Source organism: Taurulus bubalis (assembly GCF_910589615.1).
Source record: "Taurulus bubalis genome assembly, chromosome: 1".
Lineage (NCBI taxonomy): Eukaryota > Metazoa > Chordata > Actinopteri > Perciformes > Cottidae > Taurulus > Taurulus bubalis.
In genome coordinates, this window is record NC_136589.1 from 14,324,959 (window position 1) to 14,351,841 (window position 26,883).

General features: G+C 42.2%; 1 protein-coding gene across 1 annotated transcript; it reads left to right on the forward strand.

Annotated features, from left to right (window-relative positions):
* Positions 1 to 507: 507 nt before the first annotated feature.
* crip2 (cysteine-rich protein 2) lies at positions 508 to 20,871 on the forward strand (the record flags this gene model as incomplete). Its single annotated transcript, XM_079217586.1, has 8 exons — positions 508 to 550; positions 12,091 to 12,185; positions 16,592 to 16,649; positions 17,392 to 17,523; positions 18,502 to 18,570; positions 18,670 to 18,764; positions 19,327 to 19,384; positions 19,616 to 20,871. The coding sequence occupies 8 exons, from the start codon at positions 508 to 510 to the stop codon at positions 19,681 to 19,683; spliced, it is 618 nt and encodes a 205-aa protein (XP_079073712.1). The 3' UTR covers positions 19,684 to 20,871.
* Positions 20,872 to 26,883: the final 6,012 nt, after the last annotated feature.

Here is a 26,883-nt window from a genome sequence, read left to right on the forward strand (position 1 = left end):
GTAGGGGAAATTGCAAGATTACAGCAGCAGTGCACACAAGAGACACATAAAAAATGAAGAAAATAATCCAAAGTAGCAATATCATATATACAGACGGAATAGAAAGTATTTAAAATTAATTTATATTACACCACTTAAAGTGATTAAAGTGACCAAAGTGATTGGAGTGTATATATTAGCTAAATAATAAAATGCTATTTGTTTGCTCGATACATGTTTGAAGACTACTTCCATAGCAATACGTATTCTAAAGAGACATAAACTAAGAAAAACAACAACGTTAAAACAAGCAACTGGAAAGAAGCCTTGTCGAGTACTAACATTTCCCATAACACATGAAGGGGACACAAGGTCGGGTACCGTGACGTAGACGGGGGGCGGAGCTATGCAAAAGATGCTCCCGGCTCCTGTGCGGGGACACTTGCTGCGGAGAGAAGAGACCGAGAGAGAACACGCCGCTCCGCACAAACAAAACAGGTCACTTTCACTCGACCCACGACCCGCGACATGTCTTCAAAGTGCCCCAAGTGTGAGAAGACGGTGTATTTCGGTGAGTGTTTACCCGCTTTTATTTTGGTTCCCACCTTTTTAAATTACTTTTGGGTCATTTATGGTGATATCGATCATTTTATTTTCTTGGGGGGTGCAACGTGGTTCAGTTTTTGTCACGTTGCAGTCCTTTCATTTAAACATTTCATGAATAGTGTGCATGTATAGATATAAAGCACTCTGTCCATTAATTGAAGAAAACAAAGCCTACATTTTACAAATTTAGGATTAGACTATATGTGGAGTTACAAAACTTACATTTATAAAAAATGGCTACTAGTTCTGAATGTATGCATGCACTTTTTGCCTTCTGTGTTTTAACCGATATCTCCACATACAGTAGGCTATTAAAAGTATGTGTATGTTTGACAGTCTAATATTGGCTCCATAAAGATCAATATTGCTTTAAGCTCTCATGTTCGGTGGTGGCGGGAAAAATGCAAACCATTTATGCATTTCCCAAAATAATTTCTCACAGAAATAAAGTCCATAACATTCCTTAGATTAGGCTCTTTTTTTTTTTTTAAGGAAAAGCTGTCAGTGTAAATGATTCACAGAGGAGAGGCAAACTTTGTTGGGGGGGATGTAAAGGGGTCAATGTAAACACAAGCCCAAAGAGCAAATATTCCAACAAATTTATAATTTTGTATAACGTGGGAGAAACCATGCCGTGTCTGCACTAAATTCAAAACACTGGATAAATAATGCATCTTATTTTGACACTGTTCTGTGCCATTTCTTTTTAATTTGTTGTGTTTGGTAAACCGCCAAGCCTGGCAGTTGGTTTATGGAGAGTGCAGCAATGCCATATGCTGAGATTGCCCACTCACGGGAGGAAGGAGCACGGCAGCATCATGCTGCTTCAGAGATGAAAACATGTAAACATGTATCTTTTGCATCCTTGTAAACAAAGATGGGGGGGAAGCAAACCATAACATTTACTTGGGCAAAGAGTCACACTTAGTCACAGAGTAGATGATGATGGCGTCCTCTATTTACTATACCAGATGTTTACAGCGTAAGACATATGCACGGATGAGAGCAAAAGCAGAGGATTATAGGCGCACAGGTCATGAAGATTAAACAAAAAATGTCCATCTCTGTTTATGAATCCAAAGGCTGCGTACGACATTGAGCGTATTTAACGTTCTGCATGTCCTGGTCAACCGTGAGTAATCCAGTGTTCACGTTCGGCCGCGTGCTGGGAACAAAAAATAAAATAAAAAAATTAGTTCTTCGACGCAGATCTTTTTCCCTGCTCTTCGCAGTACACATCAGAGGTGTCACGGAGGTCAAAATCAATTATGTGAGTGCGTGGAAGTCCTCTTATGTAACGGGAGCAGCAGCAAGCAGCCCAGCTGCTGCTCATCCTATGGGTCCCGAGAGTCGCTGGCATGGAATGAATGTCTGCAAATAAGATTTAATTTCCTCCCATACACATTTGAGCGCGTCTCGGAGTATTCGGAGTGCGCAGAAGCCTTTATTCACTGCAGCGAGTGAGTCATGGCTCCTCTGTGATGTATGTTGTGTGTGTTTTTTTTCTTCTGTAAATCACTGAGATCTGTCCTGGTGGGAGCTATTTTGGGTCGGGGTGTGTCTTATTGGGTGGAGAGCGCCCCGGGGCTGAGTCGACTGAGGAGGAGGAGGAGGATGATGAACAGCTTTGAGGACCCGGCCCGGGTAGAATGAGCTGCGCGCGTCGAACCCGGGGGGGGAGGGAGGTGGGTTGTGAATGACAAATATGAAAAGTATCCGTCATTGCAAAGGGAGGCTGGGAAACCTGTGACGAAGCAATGGGAGAGGTCAGGGCGGGAGAGGCGTTCGGCCTGAGCTGCTGCCCACAGCCCGAGGCGTCAACATGATGTCAGATACTTCAGAATGAGCTCAGCAGCTCCACCTACACACACCCTCCTCTCACATACGTGGCCAGAAATCCATCTCAGTTAAAAGTCCCACTAATGAGGGGCATAAAATGTTCCTGATCTACACCAGGACATGTGTTCCTGATAGAGAAAATTGTCTATTTTCCGTCCTCCTTTGCTCCCGTCTTGTGGTTGTGATCCGTGGTGTAGCTATATGGAGCAGTGCTGTAGCCCACCCTGCAGTCACCCACCTGGTGCCCAATATTGGACTGAGCAGGAAAGGTTTTTCAACACTTGACTCTCTTCTGTAAAAAAAAAAAAAGAAGAAAAAAAACGTCAACCGGTGCAATTTCCTCACCACTAAGTGCAAGTTTGGATTGTTGCTGTTCGCTTTGCTTCTGCAGTTGTTGTTTTTTTCTTAAATAAACGTCAGCAAAAAAAAAAAGAGAAGAAAATAAACATCTCTTTTTAAAAGAATGTGAACACTTTGTAATCGTAGGGTTGGCTGGACTAACATCTGCTAGGTCCTGTGGAACAGAGACGCCTAGAATACATGAGGGACTAGCTGACATGTGACGATCCCCAGTGGAAATACATTGTTGCCGTGTGATCCCCATGCGGGACACAACACAGCATGGCTCGCTAATTCTCTCTCGGCTCCAGACCCAAATTCAGCCACAACTCCTGTGCATGACAAATCAGAGCCGCGATTTGTTCTTTATTTTAAGTGCATAAACGAGAAACTAATGGGGCCCCATCGGGACTTTCTCTTTCTCCCTTTTCATTCCCCGGTTCCTCTCACTCCGGCTCCTCTTGAGCCACTTGCTCTCTCTTTCTCGCCTCGGGCCCTGAATTCCTCTTCCCCCCCTCCCACCTAGAAGGACCGGAGGGGTAAATGGGGCGAGATGGCTCGCCTTTTTAATTTCAACGGGACACTCTCAAAAGTGCCTCATGCATTATAATGGGAAACGACATCTCTATTCACACAAAGCTCTTTCTGTCTCCACGCACGTTAGCTGCTTCCAGCGAGGCGGAATACCTTCGTCCTCTCAGCCTGACGATAAGTTTCCCACACACCTCCTTTTTTCTTTTTTTATCCCGCTTTTACCCCAAACATCCACACAAAGCCTGTTTTTTCCCCTTCTCCTCCCCTCTGTCAGCACCACAGCTCCCTGTTTTCCACTTGGCTGCCCAGTGGGCTGTGAATGTGCCTCCTTGGTTACGTAACATCTTTTCTTGAGTCGCTGCCGTTGCATAACCTCCCAGCTACTGTGCACCAGCCATTGAAGGCCCCTTTTCTCTGCCTTTCTGAGGCGCAAATATGATCCTCTAATGGAGACGGCATTAGGCTCGGTGCTGACAGTCAGGCCCCCCCGCCCCAAACACAGGTGAAGCCATTTCAACATGATGTCAGATACTTCAGAATGAGCTCAGCAGCTCCACCTACACACATCCTCCTCTCACATACGTGGCCAGAAATCATTTCACCTGTGAGCACAATGACCTGTTGCATAACAGCAGAGGAACAAAGTCGTCCGTAGTTCACCCAAATGTCTCACACTTTAATGTTATACTACATGTTTGATGTTATTCATGACCGATTATTTGGGTTTGTTTGTATGTAAAGGTTCTGCACATACAATAGCTTGGCATGCTTTCAATACTGGCTGAAGTCTGAAAGTTTTTACTCGAACCGTAGTTGACCGAACGCAACAAATTCAATAATTTTCAGATTGCAAATCAGAAAAAAAACGTATCTATAGACGTTGATTTTAAAAATGACGCACAATCTTAAACTTCAGCGATAGCGAGGACACTACTTGCTAATTTGTCAACAATGGCAATATATATTTCGTACATTGTTTAACCCAACCAAATTTCTCTCGCAATGTGAGACACATTTTTTCCGTTAGTCCCTCGAGCCCTGATTCCTGGTCCCTGGTCCCTGATCCCTGGTTCCTGGTTCCTGATCCCTGGTTCCTGGTTCCTGATCCCTGGTTCCTTAGCTGCGGTACTGCAGGAAAACAAGGACCATCACTTTTTGGGCTTCTTCTTTATTGAAACAATGTGACGGGACGAATCCTCCGCTGTCAACAGACACACAGAGTAGTTGTCATTTTGAATATTAATCTGGGACTATATTATTAAAAAGCACCAGCCAGTGTCACCAGTAACCACAGATGCTGACTGGAATCTCAAGGATTAGCCTATAACTTGAACTCCTGATCTTTTTAAAGCTTTTATTTATTTGTTAAACTTTCAAAGGGATCTACTCCGCTTAAACCATGTGCTCATTTAGACACTTCCTTCTCTTTACAAGCCTCACTTAAAGTTAATAGTATTTATTCATGCTATGTCTCTGTCATGTGATGTCTACCCCCTCAAGGGGGGTGATTATCCAATTACATGGGCTACATCTGAAGGTGCCTTTCTAGTGATGCAGCCCTGCTTCTTCTTTTGAAGTCATGGTCCACTACTCTGTAAGCCGGTCATGCCGTTCTGGTTTGAAGTCCCAGTCGCCGGGACACAGTGTCCTGAGTGGTTAGAGAGGAGATGCAGTGTGGGGTTTGGGGAGGGAGGGACTGTTGTGTGGCGGGTGCTTTCAGCCCCACGGCTCATCTGACCAGTGCAGACAGGATGCGAGTTAACTGCGGCCCATTTACGTCAGCCGGCGAAATTCACGAGGTCGGCCTCTTTTATTCACAAAGGGAGGGCAGGAGGAGGGGGAGAGAAAGCCCAGGGAGGAAACCTCGCCTCGGCTGAGGCGACAGACGACCTCCAGAGCTGGGTTTTGCCCCTGGGTTGCATCAGCCGCAGGAGGAGACGGATCCAAATCCATGCTTCCTTGTGGCTCTTGAGCATCCCTGCACAGCGACTTGGTTTTGAACAAAAGAAGGTATTTGGTTAACATCAGCAGATTTATTGATGATGAAAATATTCATTAGTTGCAGACCTCAAGTAACAACATTTTCACTGTGGGTTCCTCAAATGTGAGTATTTTCATACATGCCGAACATAAACAACACGCATCACAAGTCTATTAGGTTTTCCTAGCGGTTGCTCATGAAATATAATAAACTAGATCAGGGTACCTTGTGTTTAGGCAACTTGCCTTTGCCGGCATTTTATACTACACTTTGTGAATTAAGCAAATAAATAAACCATTGATTAATCATGAATCAATGAAAACAAACATTTATTTATAGTTTTCGGCTGTAAACATCTAATTTCTTTGACTTTGCCTCTTAAACTTTGATAGAAGGGCTCTTCAAATAATCACCATTTCTAGCATATTAATTGGGATCGTTTTTGTATTTTAGGAGTAATTATGTAAATCTGTTACTCAGGGATTATATAAATTGTGCACACGTCCTTCAATAGAAGACTGAAGGTTGTAGGTTGAGTAATTTGTTTATTGCTCAAGCTGAAAACTCCTTCAAAGTCGCTTCCCTTGGTGAGGCTGAATGTACCGGTGTGCCTGACTGAATGGCGATTGTCTTTAAGTTTAGTAAAAAGGTCACAAGTCCTCGGGGGTGTTTGTACTCCGGAGAACAATATAGAGGGAGGATGCAGAGAAGGAAACGCAGGCCGCTTGTTTTTTCCTTTCTTGCATTTCTCTTGAGATACGAGTTGTTTCTTTTAACAACTAAATATACCTCCCATGTTTGGGTGGTGTTTATTAGGACGTGCAGTTATCACACTGCTGTGACAGAAGACACACCCCGCGTGGACTCAGCTGTCACTGATGGCTGGATGGGAGGATGGATGGGAAGAGGGGGAGGAGTCCATGTGTGGAGGACAAGCCGAACAGATGGGTCCACGTTACCACAGGGTTCAACAGAACAGGACCCAGCCAACCGCGATTTGCTGATATTTACAATAACATTGGTTACATCATGAGCCACTGCGAAGAAACTCAAGCATACTTAAGTGCAAACATTTTCTTACTCATTCATGGCAAACTGATCCGGAATATCATTATAAACTGTACATTTTTAGATATTGATGAGGTCCATTATTAGTATTTACCTGTGTGCTGCATTATAGTGTGCACTTCTCTTTAATGTGTTTGTAGCTTCTGCAATGGGCAGTGCACAGTTTATAATAGCGATTTTAGCGCAATATGGACTTCACGGATTGGTTGAAATTGGTTGGTACTAGTTTACGTATGCCCACGTCATATGAGGAAGAAAATATGATTTGATACACTAAAACTAAGAAGAAATAGTTGTTCCCCAATATGATGGGGAATGTTCTCTAAAAGGGTTATTTTCATTTATTCTCCACTCTGTCTATTGTCAAGCTGTGCAATTTCAGTTTTTCAGCTTTTGCATCGCGAATATATCGATCAACCAACCAATCACGTTGTGCAGAACCAACTTATTGAAAATGTGCACAATATTGTGCAATAACACAGCATTCGTAGTCTGGACTAAGACGGCAAACTTGATTACTCCTTTCAATCTCAGCAAAGGCAGCGCAGACAACTCATTCTGTTATTACCTTTCACAATAAAAGCCCTAGAAATATGCACTAACGGAGGGAGTTCAAACTCATTAAAAAGCCTAAAATAGCATAAAGAAATGCAATTAACTATCTTTCAGTAGGGGTGGGAATCACCAGGGGTCCCACGATACGATATTATCACGATATTGCGATTTATTACCTTTTTTTTTAAATCGAAAATTGTCCCCAAAGGAAAACTTTGTCAACATATTTTATCTCATAAGATAAAGTTTTCAGTCTGTTCATCTCAATTCAATCATTTTTATTGCAGCAAAATGTGATTGTCAATCAGACAAACTGACCAACACTGTCATGAATGTTGCACCTGACAAACTGAACTGTTTGTATTACAGTCTACATAGTCGCGTCATTCAAGCTGGACGCGCCGGAAAGGGCGCGGGGCTTATCTCAGTGCAAGCAGTTTTCATTTCCGCCATCCACCATGGAAATAACCCCTATTTCTGCTTTATAGTTGTTGTGGAAATCCCAAAATGTCAGAACATCAAACGCCCTCGTGTCTAGGTTCATGGTATTATCCGTCGGCACACACAGCTCGGTGGATTTCACCGCCTTCTCCAGGCACTGCGTCGGGATGACGGTGTTACAGGGTCGCCTGTTAATCCGTAACACCGGCCGCTTCCAGCGCTACTAGGGTACCCGTATCCAGTTTGATTTATGCTTTTTTTTAACGTCGTTGACCAGCACTGTCGCAAATGTTGTCCTGTGTATCGTGCAACAGACGTTTGATTTAAACGCGGATGCCGCATTTCTAATTTCTTTCTCCGATGTCTCCATGTTTGTCCAACTTCCTACCGATCACGCTGACGCACGCTGACTTCTGCTGACCTCACCAGAAAACACGGCACCATCTAGTGGACTGAAAAGGCAATTGATTGTATTATTCTGGGACCAAAAAGTTTAGAATTGATTAAATAAAAGATTTGTGTATCGATACAATATTGCCACGCAAAATATCACGATACTATGCTGTATCGATTTTTTATTTTTTTTCCCCACCCCTATCTTCCAGTAGCTTCGGCAATATAACAATTTGCCTTCGACACATTGGCTGTGCTGCTCTGGGTCGGTAAAGGATCCTGATCATTGGTCCTCTGCCAATGTAAACCTTTTTATTAAATAAATGCTACAACTCTCACAAATTCATACGTATGAAACGTTTTGATGCAAAAATATTTGCTGCCATGTATTGAGCATTTTTGTGAATATATATATATATATATATATATATATATATATATATATATATATATATATATATATATATATATATATATATAATTTGTGAAAAGGCCTTAAACCCATGAAACAACCAACCTCTGCAGTTGATGCAGATTTGATCTCCTTTCCCTTCGCTGCACCCCGATCGATGTATTGAGTGACAAAGAGAGCAACCATATGAGATATCAGAGCGCAACCCCTCCCCCTGCCGTGTTGCATGCTGGGAGTTCCGCTGTATAAATGTTGTTCAGTGCTTGTACTGCACTTGAATCTCAGTTCAGCTCTGGTGTTTGGGTGCAGCTGCCCCGTCACTGTTGATAATTATGTGACCATAATTATGTCATATGGAGGAATCAGCTGTTGATGTTTTCCCCCCTGAAGAACCCTTGCTAAAGTGCTGTTGCTTAACGTTCTGTCCAATTAGAGTGTTTTGCAGACTGTTTGCCGTTTCAGTCTTAATAAGATCGTGTAAGTGAATCATGTAACAGAAATACCGAAATTAATTGAATTTTAAGCGGCTTGAAGTCGTCTGATCTGCTCACTGGAATATCACATAAGTCTTGATATCAAATGATCTTGACCCAATGCATTAGATGTCCTATGACTCTAATTTCGAAGGGAATAAAGTTAGAACCATTTACGGATTTCTGATTCTTTTGTTGTCATTTCTTAATTCATATTTATCTTATGGACTGAATTAATGGCAGAACAGTAGAAAAAACAGTAGGAAAAACAGATGTTCAATGTCATTAACATGGAACCCCATGCTTTATATAGTGTAAATATGTCTGACCTTATTAAATCAGAAAGCATGAGCCATGCGCTATTTTAATGCTTTTTCCAGTTACGTAAAAGCACTGAAAACACCGACTCGTGCCTCGACTGGCAACATCTCGTCTGAACGCCTTGAATGGCTCTGTGTTCAGATGAGATGCTGCCCCTTCATTTCCTGCCGGTGTGAAGCCAGTGGCGACGCTGACGCTGTCGTAATGCCTCTTTTTTTTCCTTTTATTTTTTGCACTTGAGCCTGTTTGGTAATTTCCTGTCTCCAAATCAACTCAACTGTGCCGTGGTGGGAGGAGTGCCACAGCTAGTGTTGTGTTTACGCACATCAGGCGGTACGGTGTGCAGAGTTTCGGCACTCGTATGTGAAATTGTGCTTTTTTTTTTTGCTTCACATCTCCTCCGCAGTGCACGCTCTAACAGCAGTCGTTCTGCAAACGGACCCTTTTCATAATCACAAAACCCATTTGGAGCCTCTTTTCATTTAATGTTTAGTAACATCAGTGAAACAAGCGATCGTAAACACTGCAATGAGTCACAGAGGAGAGGAGTCGGTAGCCGGCTGTCTCGGTGATTTAAACCATATTGACAATGCAATCAGAGAGGCCGCCCGGGGACAGAAGAGCTTAGACTTGGAATTTACAAATGAAGTTAAGCTGCTTATAGCCATGCAGGTATCATATGGTTCTGGTGACGACCCGTGACCAGCGCTTTTGTTGTCATCTTCTCACCTGGAGCTCAGTGTTCAGGAAGCAGCAGCAGCATTGTCTGTCAGTCAGCACTTTGTATCAATATAAAAAATAATGGACAGCAACACCAGCGTCGGTTGAGAAGTGATTCAAACTCTTTCGCAGTGATTTCCCCAAAGCAGTCCAGCTGTTTGCATTAAACCCCCGGGGAATCCTTTTTGTTGTGAGCTTTAGAGTGAGACGGTCGTGAAAGAGAGAAAACACTACAGATTAGCTGAAAGGATTTGGCACATCCTCATCGATGTTGACGATCATCCAGACTTCCCTGTTAACAGGAGCTTGTTTGTTCACAACGAGTGAGTGCATTTACTACTTACTGTCTAACCTAACCCTCAAGGTTTTATTTTTTCCTCTTTGCATGCCGGTGACATGTCAACCTAAATGCATGTTTTCTGGCTTTATTTCATCAATCGAGGCTACGCAGTATGACGGATAACAAGGCCACAAGCTCACGTCGGAGCTGGTGGGGGTACAAACACCTGGACCCAGAAGCCGGTGCCCTCCACCTCCCCCACGCTGTAACTCCCACAACACATAATGCACACAGACAGGCTCACCCCTCTTATAATGACAGCTGCCCTTTAAAACAGGGAGCTGTTTTACAGTCAACTTTGTTACTACACAAAGAGAGAGAGAGTCACACAGAGAAGGACGAGGACACACCGGTACTGTTTCTATTCATATCTGTCTGGTGGTGTAACCACATTCACGAGTCAGTCAATGACACACACACACACAGACGACTGAGTGCTCACTGGCAGTGCTTTTAACCCTGCAGAGCTGTTGGGAGGTATATGATAGGTATCCTCAGATTTGGGAGGAAATAAAATGACACACACTTCACACTCGAGAGGAGAGCAGTTGAACTCCTGCTGGCTCCATTTATACGCTCCTTAAACTTTGTCTGAAGGAGTTTTTAAAAGGTATTTACCTTTTAAAAAGTTACTTTTCCGAAACCTGCCAGCCAAGGTTTGAGCTTCTCTCTCGGTTTTAGTCACTTGATTTCTGACAACATGTAGCTCAACCCTGAACAGTGGAAGTTAGAGAGCCTGAAGTGTGTTTTTTTTTGTTTTTTTTGTGTGTGTGTCTGAAGTTGTTGTGGCCATCTTCTGATTTTGAGGGGCCGATTATTGATTTTAAAGAATGATTTAGTCCTGCCTTTTTGTGTGTATTTCTTTAGATAACAGTATCTTTAAGAGTGATTTAACATTTCCCGCCGTCCACTGTATCAGCATTCCTTTGCTCTCAAGTGTGGATGGGAGGTCGTGCACCCAATCCTCGGCTTCTCTCCAGGGCCTCGTTATTGGTAATTTGTCTGTGTTTTTATAATTGACAGGGAGAACTGAATGGAGAGTAAACGGAAACCTCTGCAGGGAGTAGTTGGACCTCCTAAAGCAATTCCAAGAAACATTCTTAACACGTGATCCACATAACATCAAATCAACTTAAATGTATGATCGAATGAAGGGTATTAATTTGGTCAAAGATTAAAAGAATACACAGACGTATTACAAAAATACACATCCATAAAAGGACCTGTACAAACTGCCCTCGCTCAAAAATTAAAAATAATGCAATGCTGTTTTTTTCTTCTCAAGATATGCGGTATTAAAGAAAAAAGTTGGACTGGTCGAAAATTAAATTAAACGGTCTTTTAATGCAAGAAGATAGGAAATTCCTGTTATTCTTTTCATGACCTCCATATTTAGACAAATTAGTTAATTTCATTGACTCAGAAACTGTGTGTGTGAGCTTTTGACTGGGGGTATGTAGGAAACAGACTCCAGCATCCGTCTGTTTGTGCCCTGTCTGATAAGAGAAGGTGTTTCCTCTAATGCCTGCATGACTCCTCAGGGTCCATTGTGTGGAAGCAGCAGAGATTTATTATTGGAAACGGTATAATTAGGGCCCCTTTGCTTGTCTGGAGTCGGTCTGGGAGAGAAAAGGGGGACGGAAATGGGGTTGAAGGGCCGTCTGCAGCAGGATGGGTCTACTGTAAACTGGGGGAGGGGTGACACAAAGGATCTGGGTTGGATGTCCCCCCCCCGATGCTCCAGCTGGACGGGGACTCACGCCACTGTCCGTCTATCCCTCAATGATCATCGCTGCATCCTGTGGTGGTGCACAGGCATTCCCAGTACCCCGCCCCCCCGTCACTCAGTTGGCTCGATGACGGGATTCCCCTCCAAGGGCACAGAGATGCAGCACAAGCTGATGATTATTCTGCAGCGTGAAGCAAACGATAGGACGTCATCACTCCGCTTCGAACGTTTATGCGTTGCAACGCGTACAAGGCGCAACACAATCAATGGCTGTTGTTCGTAGTAATGTCTCTGAGTTGCTGCTTTATGTTGCTTGACTGTCTGCACTCACCCCCACGTCTCTTGTCTTTTCATGTGCAGCTGAAAAGGTGTCATCACTGGGGAAGGACTGGCACAAGTTGTGTCTCAAGTGCGACCGCTGCAACAAGCTGCTGACCACCGGAGGCCACGCTGAGGTCAGTAAGACGCAAGAAGAACAATTAACTCCTGTTTAGAGGCACTTTACTTCCATTTCATTTTATTCATTACATTTCAGAGGGGAATATTGTTCTCCTCCTTCTGCTCCCCAACTGCATATTTATTTCAAAGATTTAAGTACTAGTTACTTTTAAGATTTTACGTGTATGGTCAGTTTAGGAGATCACAGTTAAATTAAAATAAGGCTCTATTGCATTAGTAATAATGTTTATAATGAATAAACCATCATGAACGGTGCCATTCTGCATAATTATAAGTACTTTTACTTTAGTAAGAATTTGAATGGGGGACTTTGAAATGCAGTATTTGTACATAGTTAAAGGATCTCAATACTTCCATCGCTTGCAGCTAACAATTATTTTCATTAGCAATTACATGTAATCATGTCTGTTTTTTTTTTTTTTTTCATCAATTAGTTGTTTAGTCAAAAAACCTTGAGAAGACATACAAATGAACATTATTCGTTTCCAATGGTGACGTCTTGAAACGATGTTCTTCCTGAATAACCGTCCAAAACCCAAAAATGTATTTAAATGTGATTTACCGCTTCACTCTCTCAAACAGTCCACCTATTAACAGTCTCAATGAATGGGGACATTTTAAAGGAAAACCCTGAAAGAGGAGATATGGGTTTTAACTCTGTAACTGGGGCAATGATATGGACTCTTTCGTGTGTGTGTGTGTGTGTGTGTGTGTGTGTGTGCGTATTGCCCGGGGTTAGGGTTAGGACTTTGCCTCCCACTGAGGCCATTCATGCTAACATTATTTGCACTCAATGATGCTGTGAGTGTCGACCAAATGGCTCTTCTGAATGGACTTCAAGGGCTTTTCTCTGTTAATGCATGTTCTGCTTTCGGTAGTTGTGTAGTCTTTCTGGATGAAATATCAGTACAGTCGTGTTGGTCACACAGGGTCAAAGGCCAATAAACTCTTTGCCACTGTTTCTTTACAGTTCAATGACTTGTTGTGAAATCTAAAAAGGGGAAGCTGGTACTTCATGTATTGACTTGTTGAAAGATGGTCTTTACAGTGGATCCTCTATGATAAACTAACTGCATTGCATGTTTTTGGTTTTCAAAATTGGCTTTAAAACTATGAAGAGTTATAGTTCTGAGCACAATTTATAGGACATCGCTTTACATGTCTGGTTCTAGACACTGGGTGATGCAGGGACTACAAACCGTGCTAGTTTGTGAACTATTGTAGCTTGCAAGCTAACCGCTAACATGCTATTAGCCCCCCGGGAAGATGGCAGCATTATCCAGTCAAAATAGTCATCCCGAGTGTCTTTCTATTTTCTCTGTACTGTGTACCTCACTCCACATGCTTCTTCTCAGGAGTGTGCATCACGTCTTTTCAATAAAGATAATTGTATTGAAGAAGGGGATGTTTTCGACTCCTGTCACAGTACCATAAGGAGGTTAGCTACAAAAGGGAATGGTGCCAGTCAGCTAATAAGCTGTTTTGTTTCCCAAAGAGTCGGCACCATTGAGACCATCTGCTATTTGTCAACTTTGGCAGTCGGTTTTAGTTTGTTGAACTTTACCCTGATGACATTTTGCTTTTAAAAGCTGGTGTGTAGAGATATGAAGTTCTTTCACTTCACAGAACTTTCGTACAAGCTATTGCTAAGTACATGCTTTTTTTTTCTTGGTTTGTGTCTGATTACATCTGTCAATATAAGTCGTCCTTGTGGGAATTTTAACCCTCTGAGTGTTACAGGATTTGCCTTTTCCTCTGTTGCATCATCACACGTCTCAACACAAGATAGACCCCTCCCCCCTTTTATAACACAGCCAACAATTAAATTCTTACCCTCTCTCTGTAAATGGGTGAGTCTCCCGCTCTTTTTTTTTTTTCAACAGAAAGAGGATGTCATCTCAGCGTATTTGTACACGAAAGCAATTTCCCCGCAGACCCCAAAGGATGCCGTTTAATCTCTCTGCACGATTACAGTAGCTCTCTCTCTCTCTCTATCTCTCTCTCTCTCTCTCTCTCTCTCTCTCTCTCTCTCTCTCTCTCTCTCTCTCTCTGGGATGCATCCAAATCCGGCCCTGGGCTGCAGCACCATGCCACGAGCCTGACTTTAGTAGGCAAAAAAAAAAACTCAATACTTCATCATCGTCATGGAAACAGAGTGAGGCTGAGAGACGTTACGTATAAAAATGTTTTAAAAGCATGGAAAAATAGGGGATTGTCTTTTTTGTTGGGGAGGGTCGGGTGTTTGATGTCATCTCGGGGCCCGGTATGCAAAAGGTTACGACCCTCAGAGAAATACGGACTGCTTCTTTAAAAGGAGTCTGGTGCGGGCATGATGGAGCCCACTGTGGCCGGTCGTCTGTGGGCCGAATGAGGGCAGCAGCGTCCTGAGGCTGGTGGCAGAGAGCCAGACTTGAAAAGATGAGGTGACAAGTCTTCAATGTTGACCCTAAAAGATCCGGACTGACACTAAATGGCAGACCTCCTTTCTGCTAGTCCGAGAGCAGTCGGAACGTACAGACGTGACATTGTTGTGGAACTTCATCTCAAGTTCTAACAATCTATAAAATCCCAAACGGTCATTAAAAAGTGTTTCAGCACTTTTTTTTTTAACGTATTAAGATTAATGTGAGGCACAAGATGACATGACTGTAATCTGATTGTCGGACTCACGATCAACGTTTTTAAAGAAAAGGATAAGAACCTGACTCCTACTTTACCCACGATGCAGCTCGATCAGCGACAGTTTGGACGTAGATGCGGGTGCATTGTGCTATAGGCGCAGCTAATGAAGCCTCCAGCTGTTAGCCTCAAGAAGAGCTACAGACGTCTTTTAGCAGCTAACGTAGCCTCCAGCTGCTTGCCTCAAGAAGAGCTACAGATGTCTGTTAGCAGCTAATGTAGCCTCCAGCTGCTAGCCTCAAGAAGAGCTACAGATGTCTGTTAGCAGCTAATGTAGCCTCCAGCTGCTAGCCTCAAGAAGAGCTACAGACGTCTGTTAGCAGCTAATGTAGCCTCCAGCTGCTAGCCTCAAGAAGAGCTAGCTCTCGTACTTCTAACACCCACAGATCTACTCATGTGCAGTTGTAACCTTCTTTTAAATGCGTAAAATTAGTGGACATCCTCTTTAGGAAAAGTACTTGTATTACCCAGAAGTGTGTTTATGCTCTCCAACTTTATCATGTGAAAAACACTGGATACTTTTACTTCTTTAGGCCTCTAAAAAAAATCCATCAAAAGGTTCAACTCGTGAAGGTAAAACGACCCTTAGGTTGAACTGTCCAGTTTATAGCTATAACTTGAAAGCATCTTTTTAAAAGCTAAACCTTTTCTGAATATAGCTAGCTACCAGAAACTAGCAAAAACAGACCCGAGTCTCTGGTCTCTGGACTGAATCGTGGCAAAGTGAGCGAGTCGAGGTTGGAGCGATGGGGCATGGAGATGAAGATGAGGTCAGAAAAGAAAAGATGGGAAAAACACATTTAGATGTCAGGATGTGGGAAGTGAACTTCTGGGAACAGAGTGGGCTGAGCAGCAATGGATAATCCATTTTTAGGGTCCTTCTGCCTCACAGCTGGAGCGATACTGTACAGCTGACTGTTCACGTACCGCTTGCTTCTCTTGACAATGAAGCCCTGTGTGTCCGGCCCTGAGAAAGTCATCAGTGCTGAGTCGCGGCTGCAGCAGCCAGACCATCACGGATCTTATAAATGTCAAACAGGAAGTCTGAGAGAAGTGCGTGGCCGCATTACCAGTAGCGGATCCGGTCATGGTTAGTGCATTATTAAAGGTGAGAAAGCAATCCTTTTCCTCCTGAGGAAAAAAGGAGCTCAAGTGGCCAAAGCAGAAGGGATTGTGGGTAGCATGTCCCCTCCGTAATGCCAGTTTTTTTCCCTTACCACCCGAGGCCTGGCGTCTTGCCCGTGGCATTCGCTCGGTTCTTCTCTTCTATGGGCATCGGGCTCGGACCAGTGGCCACCCTGGCCCTCGTCCCTGATCCCCTAGCTGGTCACATGCTCCTGCACTGACCACCACATTCCCAGCATGCATCAGCAGCAAGCCATCTTTGTCTCACACTGACCCCTTAAGTGGCGGGCCTTCATGGGGGGTACAGAGACGTAGGTTGCACTGAAGTGTGGCGCCGGATTCATCAACAGAGTCCCGTTTCTTGGAGACGGACGGCGTCATTATTATGTGTTGAAATGGGGGGGAAAAGGGCTTGTTTCCAGTTTTGGACACAATCTCTCCATCTCCTCTCTAAAACGAAAAATATAGGATGTCAGAAAAAAAGTGTTAAAGGTATGACTTCTCATACATGTCACGGTTGCATTTTCCCATTTGCGTCATGTGTTTAAATAAAATCCTTTTCATGCCCATTGAGTTTGTTTTTCTGTCTCTCCCACAGCACGGTGGACGTCCCTACTGCCACAAACCGTGCTATGCTGCCCTCTTTGGGCCAAAAGGTAAAGTGCATGTAGATTTATTCAACATAAACTGCTTCATTCACACTGTTAAAGCACAAAGTACAGCATGTGGAAGTTGATACATATTTATGAATAAATATACATTCAGTGGCCACTTTATTAGATGCACCCGTCGATTCTAATGCACTCCAAAACAACAGCTATTCCATAACATTCATCTTTGAAAGCTTGTAATATTCAGTTTGTCAGAAATTAGTTAATTAAATTAAATGTTTAGTTTTGAGGCTACAGTTAAAGGTGCTGTTGCACTGGACTACGCGGCTGTATTGCATTTTACTCCATAATATACCTAATATATTGGACAGTGAATACAGTTAATGTGTAATTAAATACATATTCAATTAATAAAAAAATTTAATAAACATAATGAAACCTGAAATTCATCTACAAATAAATAAAATAATGACTTGATGTTGCTACTAATTTTAAAGATTTTTATTTTGTGATTCATTAAAAAATATATTCATTTAATTCTAAATGTAAAATTGATTTATTCATTTATTTAAGATTGTATCTATTAATCAATACATTTATTTATGTATTTAGTTCAGCATATATGTATTGATTGAGTTTGTGATAAGTTCCAATGGGGTTGTCAATTTTAGGCTCTTCACACACACGGACACTGGCCTGTCAGTTATCGTATTTTAGTGCAGATCTGAATGCCATATGTCAAATCAAAGTCTCTCATATTGTTTCCTCTGCTGCGTTTCTTTTACAGGCGTGAACATCGGCGGTGCCGGCTCTTATGTGTACGATACTCCAGCCAACAACAACCCGTCTCCCACAAGTGTGGATTCAGCCCCCAAAGCCGAGGAGAAGCGAGTGTTCGCCCCAAAGGCAGCGTCCAAAGGTAAACGAGAGTGGTTCGTACTGGACGTACTGGGCAATACAGCCTCCCATCAGCAAGTGTTTAATGGAAAAAGCTTGAAATGTTGGTGCTTTAGGTCGGAAGGAAAGCTGCTGCTGACTCGATGATCAGAACGCCGACAACACAAAGTCTTTGGGGACTTAAGGAGGGTTCTCCAGTTTTCAGTTAGTGGAGGTTTTGTACACACTTTGTTGTTGAGGCCAGAAAACAGATTTAAATTTTTTTTTAACCTTTCTGGATTTAAAACCTTTCAATGTGTGAAACGGCTCACCAGATAACGAGGGATCTTTTTGAATCGTTTAACGTTTTTAAAAAAATGGATATATAAACTTTATTTAATCAAATAGAAAAAGGAGAGATGGGTGGATATCTTTAGGTTTATGTACATTCAGTAGAATGTGTTGTTCTGTATCTACTATAAATAAAGTCTTCCATGTCGTCATGATTTTGGGGCAGGTTAAGACTTATATTTACATTTATTATATAATAGTTATGTTTTAGTTAAGTTGTATATGGTTTTTATAGTTGGTTTAATTTTGTTCATCTTTAGTTTGTGTGCTCAAGTGTTACGGAGGATTAGATTTGTGTGCTTTTATAATGTGTGTAATGTGAAGGTGGTTTCTTTATAGAATAAAACCAAACCAGTGTATTTTGCGCCCCCTGCAGTCCGCAGCACAACACTACATGTTCACTAAACATCCATGATTGGCTGTTAAAAAGAGGGAGTGAATATTAATTATGTTTTAACATGGTGACCGCAACGTTAATCTTCCTACTCAATAATTCCCTCTTGAAATATATAAAAGCTGTTTAATACTTGGTCTTAATTGTTTTTCATACCTCTACTTTATTAGTAAACTGGACTTCACACCGAACTGGAAATACTAGTGGTCATTTAATGAACCATTTCCTTTGCCATTCCAGTATTATAATTGTGTGTGTGTGTGAAATATGTTTCAGCTTCTGGCATCACCACCTTCTCCGGAGAGGCCAACTTGTGTCCCCGATGCAACAAGAAGGTGTATTTTGGTGAGTAGTTCCACACATTTCCGCAGCACAAAGTGAAGGGGAAAAGGTTGGAAGGTAAAAAGGTGTCTCACAAGTGTGTGTCTGTGTTTGTCACAATAGCCGAGAAGGTGACGTCCTTGGGTAAAGACTGGCATCGACCCTGTCTGCGCTGTGAGAGGTGCAGCAAGACTCTGGCTCCTGGCAGCCATGCAGAGGTGAGGAAAAAGAAAACGACGGAGCAAGGGAAGAATTAAATAGAGGGGGGGAGCAACATCACCTTTTGACAATGAACTCCATTTTTAACATACAATTGAATTTACACATTTTGACAAACTGCCCAGCCATAACATCCATCTTTATATAGCGGGTTGTATTGGACTGCATGAGATCAAAGCTAATAAATAAATATATAAATAAGAAATATCTTGTCCCATCTCATTTAAATGTGCAAAGAGCAAAAAAATGTAATATTGTCCCTAAAATAAATGAATACAATTTCGATCTCCAATATTGATCAAAAATAATCGTGACGATCATTTTAATATATCATTTATATACCCACTCCCAAGAATGAGAAAAATAATAATACAAAAATGAAAACATACAAACATAAGAGAAGAGATTAAAGGAAATAAAGAAAAACAACCGAAAAATGGGAAATCGACAACTAAGTCATGTCATGAAAAAAGGTCAAGTGCAAATTACTTTGTAAATGACTTGTTATGGGACAGAAACATAAAACTGTGATGTTAATGTTGGTATTGCTCTCCCTTGCAGCACGACAGCCAGCCCTACTGCCACAAACCGTGCTACGCCGTCCTCTTCGGGCCCAAAGGTAACCGCTAGGGGGTGCTGTCCACCCACCCATTATCAGCTACACTTGAAACAGAATGTCTGGGCACTTGATCCAGGCTGCCGCAGCACAACATAAGCTGTCACTCGAGAGTTGTTTCGACCACACGGCGGCTTCTTGAGCACATGTTTCGTCGCCTCTCCTGCTGGACCTTGTCTTACCCTCTCTGTTAACCCTCCTGACACCCTCTTGCTCTCCCTGTGGTTTTTCCAGGCGTGAACACCGGTGGTGTTGGCAGCTACATCTATGAAAAGGAGCCCAGTGCCGTGACCCAGCCTTGAACCTTTTGTCCCCTCAGCTTCATCCCTCTTCTCTTCACAACACTGACCATCAACCGCAGTATTATTCGTAGCCTGTTGCTCCTCCCACCTGTGCGTTCATACCTGAGACGACCATCCTTCTGATCCTTTTTCCCTTCATTCTGACCCGCTCCCAGCTGACTTAGCACCACAAGGAATAATTAATATATGTATTTGCTCCGAGAGAGCCACAACCAGCATTCCCACAGGTTTTTACAAATACAACTTTTTTTTGGCCATGTTTACACATTTATAAACCTATGAGAACACATTAAATGTCAACACAGTTAAATACGAAGGTCTTATATTTAAATGTTGTACCCTGAAAACCGTGCGAATGGTGATGTCTGTTTTGAGATGACATGTTTGTTTTCACAAAGATGTGATGAGTGATTCTCTGTGGGGAGGTGCATTGTGGGTAGAGGTGCATGCACTCAGGAGCACGGTGCCAATACATCTGTATTTCATAAACGCCATATTTACGTTTTTGGCTGCCTGACAACATTCCTTTTATGTATAATAACATTTTTAAAAAAGCCCCAACATATTGTAAAAAGGTGAGAAAGTTGATCTCTCAGGCGACTGTTACATGCTTTTCAACACATCCATGAGGCTGTAATGTGAATTTTATTTGACTTTGGGGCTCATGTTAGTAAACAGTTTACAGTCAAAATCTGGATGATGTTCTAATAAATAACAAACGTTTAATTTTAATACGAGGCAGAATGTGGATGAAGTTGTGCGAAGGGAGAGTCTGTGCTTTGCCACAACAGCAACATGTATTTATAGCTTCAAATCAAGTCCTTAAGTTAATTAGCCGATGCACCACTACCCTCTGACTGATTATGAAGGTCAAACAAGGTGACGAAAGCTGTATAAATTTCTACGATCAAGATTTGTATTGTTTATTTCAAATCCCACTGCTGTTGTTTTCTGAGAGATGACGCACTATTTGAATTTTTTTGTTTTGTTGCCATTAACAGTAGCTTAGCTTGTAGAAACACTGCAGACAAGTCATTCTGTAAGAATGTGCATCCTATAGTATTATTGTACGACCATAACTGTGTTTGTTTCATACCTGTTGTACATCGTGGGGCTCTCGAATCCCTCGAATAAACAGAAACTCTTCATCTGAGTCTTTGCAATTATTGTTTTTACAGGCTTCTTTTTTAACTCCTTTTTCTGTTCTTGAATTACAATAAACAAACACTACATGTTGTATAAGTTTGGGGGTTTCTTGTTTAATAATATATCCATGCCCAATCTTACTGAATAGCTGTCTCGTCATTGCGAGCAGAGGAAACTCCGCCTCCAAAAAAAGTGAGGCTAACCTTTAGCTTCTGTGAAACATCATTCATGAGAAAAACAGAACCCTCAGTAAGCGTTCCCTGAATGCATCGCTTGTCTCATTCATCTCAGGTCATGCTTGACTGTCATAACTGTTAGGCGTTGTGTTTTATGAGGCAGAAAAGCATGTCGGGAATCTTTAAAGCTGCACAAGGTGTTTCTGAGACCTAGTCAACCATGTGTAATCTGCACATTATGGCTGTTTGTCTTGGTCACGCTTTATTTATTTAGGCGCTGTGATTTCTTGATCACTTCCTCTGACATTTTCTTTTTATGTGAATTATAGGGGAAAATACACCAGGTGTTCAGATACAGTACAACTACAGTAGTAAATAGCAACTCATTTATTTGAGTTTTTGAGAAATAAACTGGACATTTTATTACGTAGTTGTGCTGCTGCACTATTAAATGCACATTTAATAAATGATTTATAACACTTCATGTACTTGTACACAGCTATTGGGACATTTAATGTAGACATACTGTATATTATTACAACTGTATAGTCCCTCATTCTCCACTTATGGGTGCTGTCAGATGGATTCACAGTTACATTAAACACTTTTTGCTCAAAACTACATTACAGTGTTTTAATTTATTCAATGCTTACGAGCTAAATAAGGGGACTTGAAATAACGTGTTTCCAGAGGAAGTTTCCTCAAATGACTGCTGTCGATGGCTGGATCAATTTCAAACAAACACAAGTCGCCATCAAACACAAAATATAATTAAATGTTAATCCATTATTCGAAAACTAACCCTCCACACTGGTCGAATTGTATGCTTGTCTGTAATTTACACATTTACTACAAAAGATATGTATGTTCATCTGATTTTCTATTTACTGACTTTTGATTCTTGCATCTATCCATTGAAACACAGGAACACAAACTGTGTTAATCTTTGTTTTGTACCGCATGATTATTATAATTATATCTTCATTTTGTGCACCTGTAAGAGCCTCATGCACCGCAGAGAGCGAGAGAGAGAGAGAGAGAGAGAGAGAGAGAGAGAGAGGGGGGGGGAGGGGGGGGGGGGACATGTTAGCAAGCACTAGTGCCAGGTCTTTAAAACTGGATTAGCTTGCTTTGTTTGGGGCTGAACGTGATACTCTGACAGGAATAATAACTGTGGGTTTGAAATAGACCGGAGGGTGTTAGCTTAGCTAGTACTCTGAAGGTGACGCTAATCTCACTGTTTCTCATTCCACACATATCCAAACATAATGACTGACAACAGGACGAATAGCTTCACCCTACTGCAGGGCCTTCATCCACACATCACCTTTTAAAAGAATGTGACTTATTCATTCTGGTCACATGACATCTATTGTTTCTGTCCATCCGGGGAGAGGGATCCTCCTCTGTTGCTCTCCCTCAGGTTTCTTCCCCTTTTCCCTGTGAAAGGGTTTTTACTATCTTTATTGGGGGAGTTTTTCCTGATCCGATGTGCGGACCCGGGACAGGGATGTGTACAGATTGTAAAGCCCTCCGAGGCAAACTTGTATTTGTGATGTTGGGCTATATAAAATAAACTGAATTGAATTGAATTGACTGGGCTACATGTACGGTGGCTCACGCCGCACGCCATGTCATCATTGTCAGCCGTAAAAGTCCAAATATGAACCACCATTTTTTTCCCTCATTTTGGTCACTTTATTTGAACCGCACTCGGGGGAAACAGTATTGCTGTCTGGAAACCAAACGGATGTCAGAATATGGCGCCTACATTTGAACTCTTTATTGTTTTCAAATCTCACACACACACACACACACACCTTCAACCGACTGCCAGATGAAGCCATCTGCTGCCGGCAAAATTAGACTTAGAGAGAAAACAGTCGTCTCCACCTGGAGGACGTGTGGCCTCAGGAATGAAGCGTGAACAGTTTCACTAAGCGTTTAGTGTTCATGAATGTGGAAAGGTCGTCTCTTACATTGTGTGTTCAATTATGTTCTTTTGTTTGCCAATTTGGAGATTTATTGTATTCTTCATATGCACAGCTTTGGACCCAATAATGAGGAAATCAATTCCTCCCCGTGTCTTTCGTTTCCTTTGGACCGTTTCCTCATTTCCTCATTGAGGGGAGTGAGAGTTTGTCTCACATCATAAAACAATATTTCCATCATCTACGGCTATTCCCTAAATAGAAACGTGCATACTGGGGCTGTGAACGTTCCACGGACTCAACCCATTCACCAGATGTCCGAAAGCTTCAGCGAAGTGACCAAAGCAGCCGTGTTGGGAGAGCAGGACTGTGGAGGTCACTTTCATGGGACCAGTGTCTGTGTGTGTGTGTGTGTGGACCAGCCTTACCATCATAAAGCTTTACGTGTCCAAAGCGAAGACATGTCATGCTGAGGAACACTTGTGGGTTCAATCTTCAAAAATGAGATGATTTAAAATCTAAAAAGAAAAGAAAAATGCTGCAACAAAAGGTTTTGGGGAAAAAATTTCTTGAGATATTATTTATTAATAATAATAATGTGATGGTGTCGGATCCCGTCTCTCATTATAAGAAGCTGATTAAGCTAACAGTTTTGCTTTAAATGAACTGTGCATCCTCTGCTACAACATACACAACACTCAATTCTTAGAGGTCAGGTGTCAGTCTGACCCTGACGCTGTGAAGCAGCTGGCCAGAGCTCTCTGGACTTTGGATCTCACCCATGTTAGCTTAACTTCAGCCCCAGTCAGGTGGAAGACAGGCTGCCAGGAAACTGGTAGACTATTTACTTTCCCATTCAGTTGGCCATGCTGAATGCATTATTGAGGCGCCCCCTGGTAATTAAATTACGCTTACTGGGACGAGCTAATCATAAGAAATGTACATATCATTTAGGATTTTTTCCAATAGCCTTCGCTCCAGCCAAAAGGCTAAATCAGCAAAACATCAAATGGGAGGTTCCCACTTGATAACATAAATCACACATGTGCCCTCACAAGCCTGGTTTTTGCATGAGAACTCCATCTGGCTTAACAGTACAGTTACATCAGATCCTGCGTATTAGTAAAAGGCGTCAGGGGCTTTATAACCATTGTTCTCATCACAGAGACAATGTCATCCGAATGCACATCCTTCCATTGGCACTGATGGTTTAAACAAACCTACAGATGCTGCCACACCTCAAATCTTTTTTTTATACATACATTATGTGCCAGTTATCTGCACGCAGAGTCGGTGTAGAAGCAGATGTGAAAGTTTAATCACAGAACAGCCCGTCGGCCTCTCCCTCCTCCAGGCTCATAACATCCTCCCTGTGGCCGCGACAGCTCGGACCCGCCTGAACTCAGCCAGATGGACCCGCGCATTTTGACATTTGTAAATGTGAGGAGGATCGTGTTGCAGAAAAGCCGAACCCCAGAACCTCCCTGCTACCCCGATGGGCCCAAAGCTAAATGTTAAATCTACCTACATGAACAAGCAAAGCTCAGCACAGGTGGGGCCGTCTGCTGTTTCACATTGTCGAGAGCAGCAACAAAGAGACATGAAACCGTGGCACGCTGCCGCTGCTGCTGCCTGGGCGCGGAGCCAAGACCCTCCCTCCTTGTTGTCTCCTACGCTCCGAATCCTCTGCATCCCTCTCTCCCACTGGTTCCTCGGGTCCCACCCAGCCCACAATGAAGGGATTTTTAGCATGCCTTTTTTCTTTCTTGCTTTTTTTTGCACAGATATCGGTAACTCAAAGAGACCAGCAGCATTTCCAGGTTATCTCACACTTTCAGTGTCTGTGTCTGAGCTGTGATACTACATGGCAGGGTCAATTGAGGGCCGCTGACAGTGAGGATAAGCTTTGCTTTGGCTCATCCCTGGTCGAGGCAGCCAAAACACATCATAGATTAGTTAACTGTGTATACAAAGACGGTCCCTTTGATTACAAATCCAAGAGCAACAGTGGAGCTTTCCGCTGTCATTTATGTGGTCTGTTGAAGTGGACCTGGTCGGGGAAACTAAAGAGATAACACTTAAAGTGAGATTATAATAACATGAGATTTAATTACTTCTGATAGTCAAAGTATGCTTGTGAAGCTGTTGGCTGAATTTAAACGTTCGCCGACATAACTCTGCAGCATCTAAGCACTGAAGTCCATCTCACCTCTTAAAATGGGCTTTTTGCGTGTTAACTAATGTCAGATCAGTTACATAATGTTCAGCCACACCCTTCAGACGGGCAGGAAGCAGCTGTTAAACTGATCACATGAAACAGCGGATTTCTCATCATCATGTCTGTCTTAAGTCTTTCCCTATTTTGTCACCTTTTCCTGTTTTTCTGTTCTTTACTGCAGGTTTCCACTGCACATATTTAATTAAGTATATACATATACACACGCATACAGGACCTGCAGGAGGGTTACTAAGGGTCAGAGGTGAATGATGGCGAGAATAAAAGAGATACATTTGAAAAAATCTAGTGGCTTCGATTGCAAAGCTTTTTGAAAAGGAAAGTTGGCAGTCCATTCACCTTTTAGTATTTTTTTGGGTAATTCTGTTCGGCAAGTTGGAAAGCTGAGAGGGTGCTAATGCAGCGGCGAGACAGTACAGAAAGCTCTGGTGGGACTCACTCCCAGAGTTGTAGGTGGGCTGCTGCACTCTGATCCAACAAACTTTTATTAAATGTTCATTATAAAGGGGCCAAGCAACGAGGAGGAACTATGTCTGAGACAACTAGAATGTTTTGAGACTATTGGCTCTCATTGTCTGCAGGGTCAGAAGTCCTTTTACATTTTATTTTGAGACAGTTTTGGTGAGTCACAATTCTTCAGTACCATCCATGTCATTCTGGGGATGGATAAGAACGTTTAAAGCAGAGAGACAAACATAATGGACCATTTAGCAGCTAAAGAACTCTCGATTCCAGAGAGAAACAGAGGTGAAATGGGATCGTGAGCAGACCCTTAACAAGCAGCCACGCATGCGCTCTGTTGCTCTGCTCCCAGCCTGCTGCCTGCTCCAGCCGTGCAGCAGGCTGAAGGCAAAGCAACAGAGGAACACAGCACAGTAAAATTGACAGTGCTAATGGCAACACTTAATGAGTCAAATTTAACACTCGGTCAGTGAACATATGGTCCCTATCTACAGAGTGTTAAAGTTACACTGAACATAGGGTTAACATTTCAGAGTCAATTCAACTCTGGTAAGAGTTAATATTTTTGTGTTACTCAGATTTTACACTAGGATGTAAATAACACTTCTAGTGTTATTTACATTTGACACTAAGACTCAAATAGTACTCTTCATTAGTGTTAGACCTACTTAATTATAAGTGTTGTTTTAACTGACTCTTGCCATTGTTAAAAAATATTTACTCTTGTATTTACTCCCTCCTAGTGTACTTTATATCCAACACTTACTTACTTATTTTTCAATTGACTCCTTTTTAACTCTTCAACAGAATAACTTTGAAGTGTTTTGCATTTTCTCACTTTACCATGTCCAGCTAACACTTAAAACAATAAAACAAAAATAATAACAATTTATTAAAAATAAAAACATTTTAGTTTAGTTTGCATACAATGTTCACTTATGTTTCTGAGATACCAGTGTAACTCCCGTCCGTCAGACCTTTTGTCGTTGTAGTCCAGACAATACGTCAACACCAGCTTTCTTAGCTAACACAGGTCTGCTGTGAAACGAAAGAGTAGAGGACAAGACAATATTCATGAAATATGAAATGATCTTGAAGAAATGACCGTAAATACAAAGACATTGTTTTTTTAAATGAGGCAATCCCCAAAGGTAGCTCACAGCAAACATTTTACACATCAACTTACCTATTTGGCATCTTGATGCACCCTCTGCCTTCTTCTGCAAAGGTTGAGCATATTCTCAGGCCT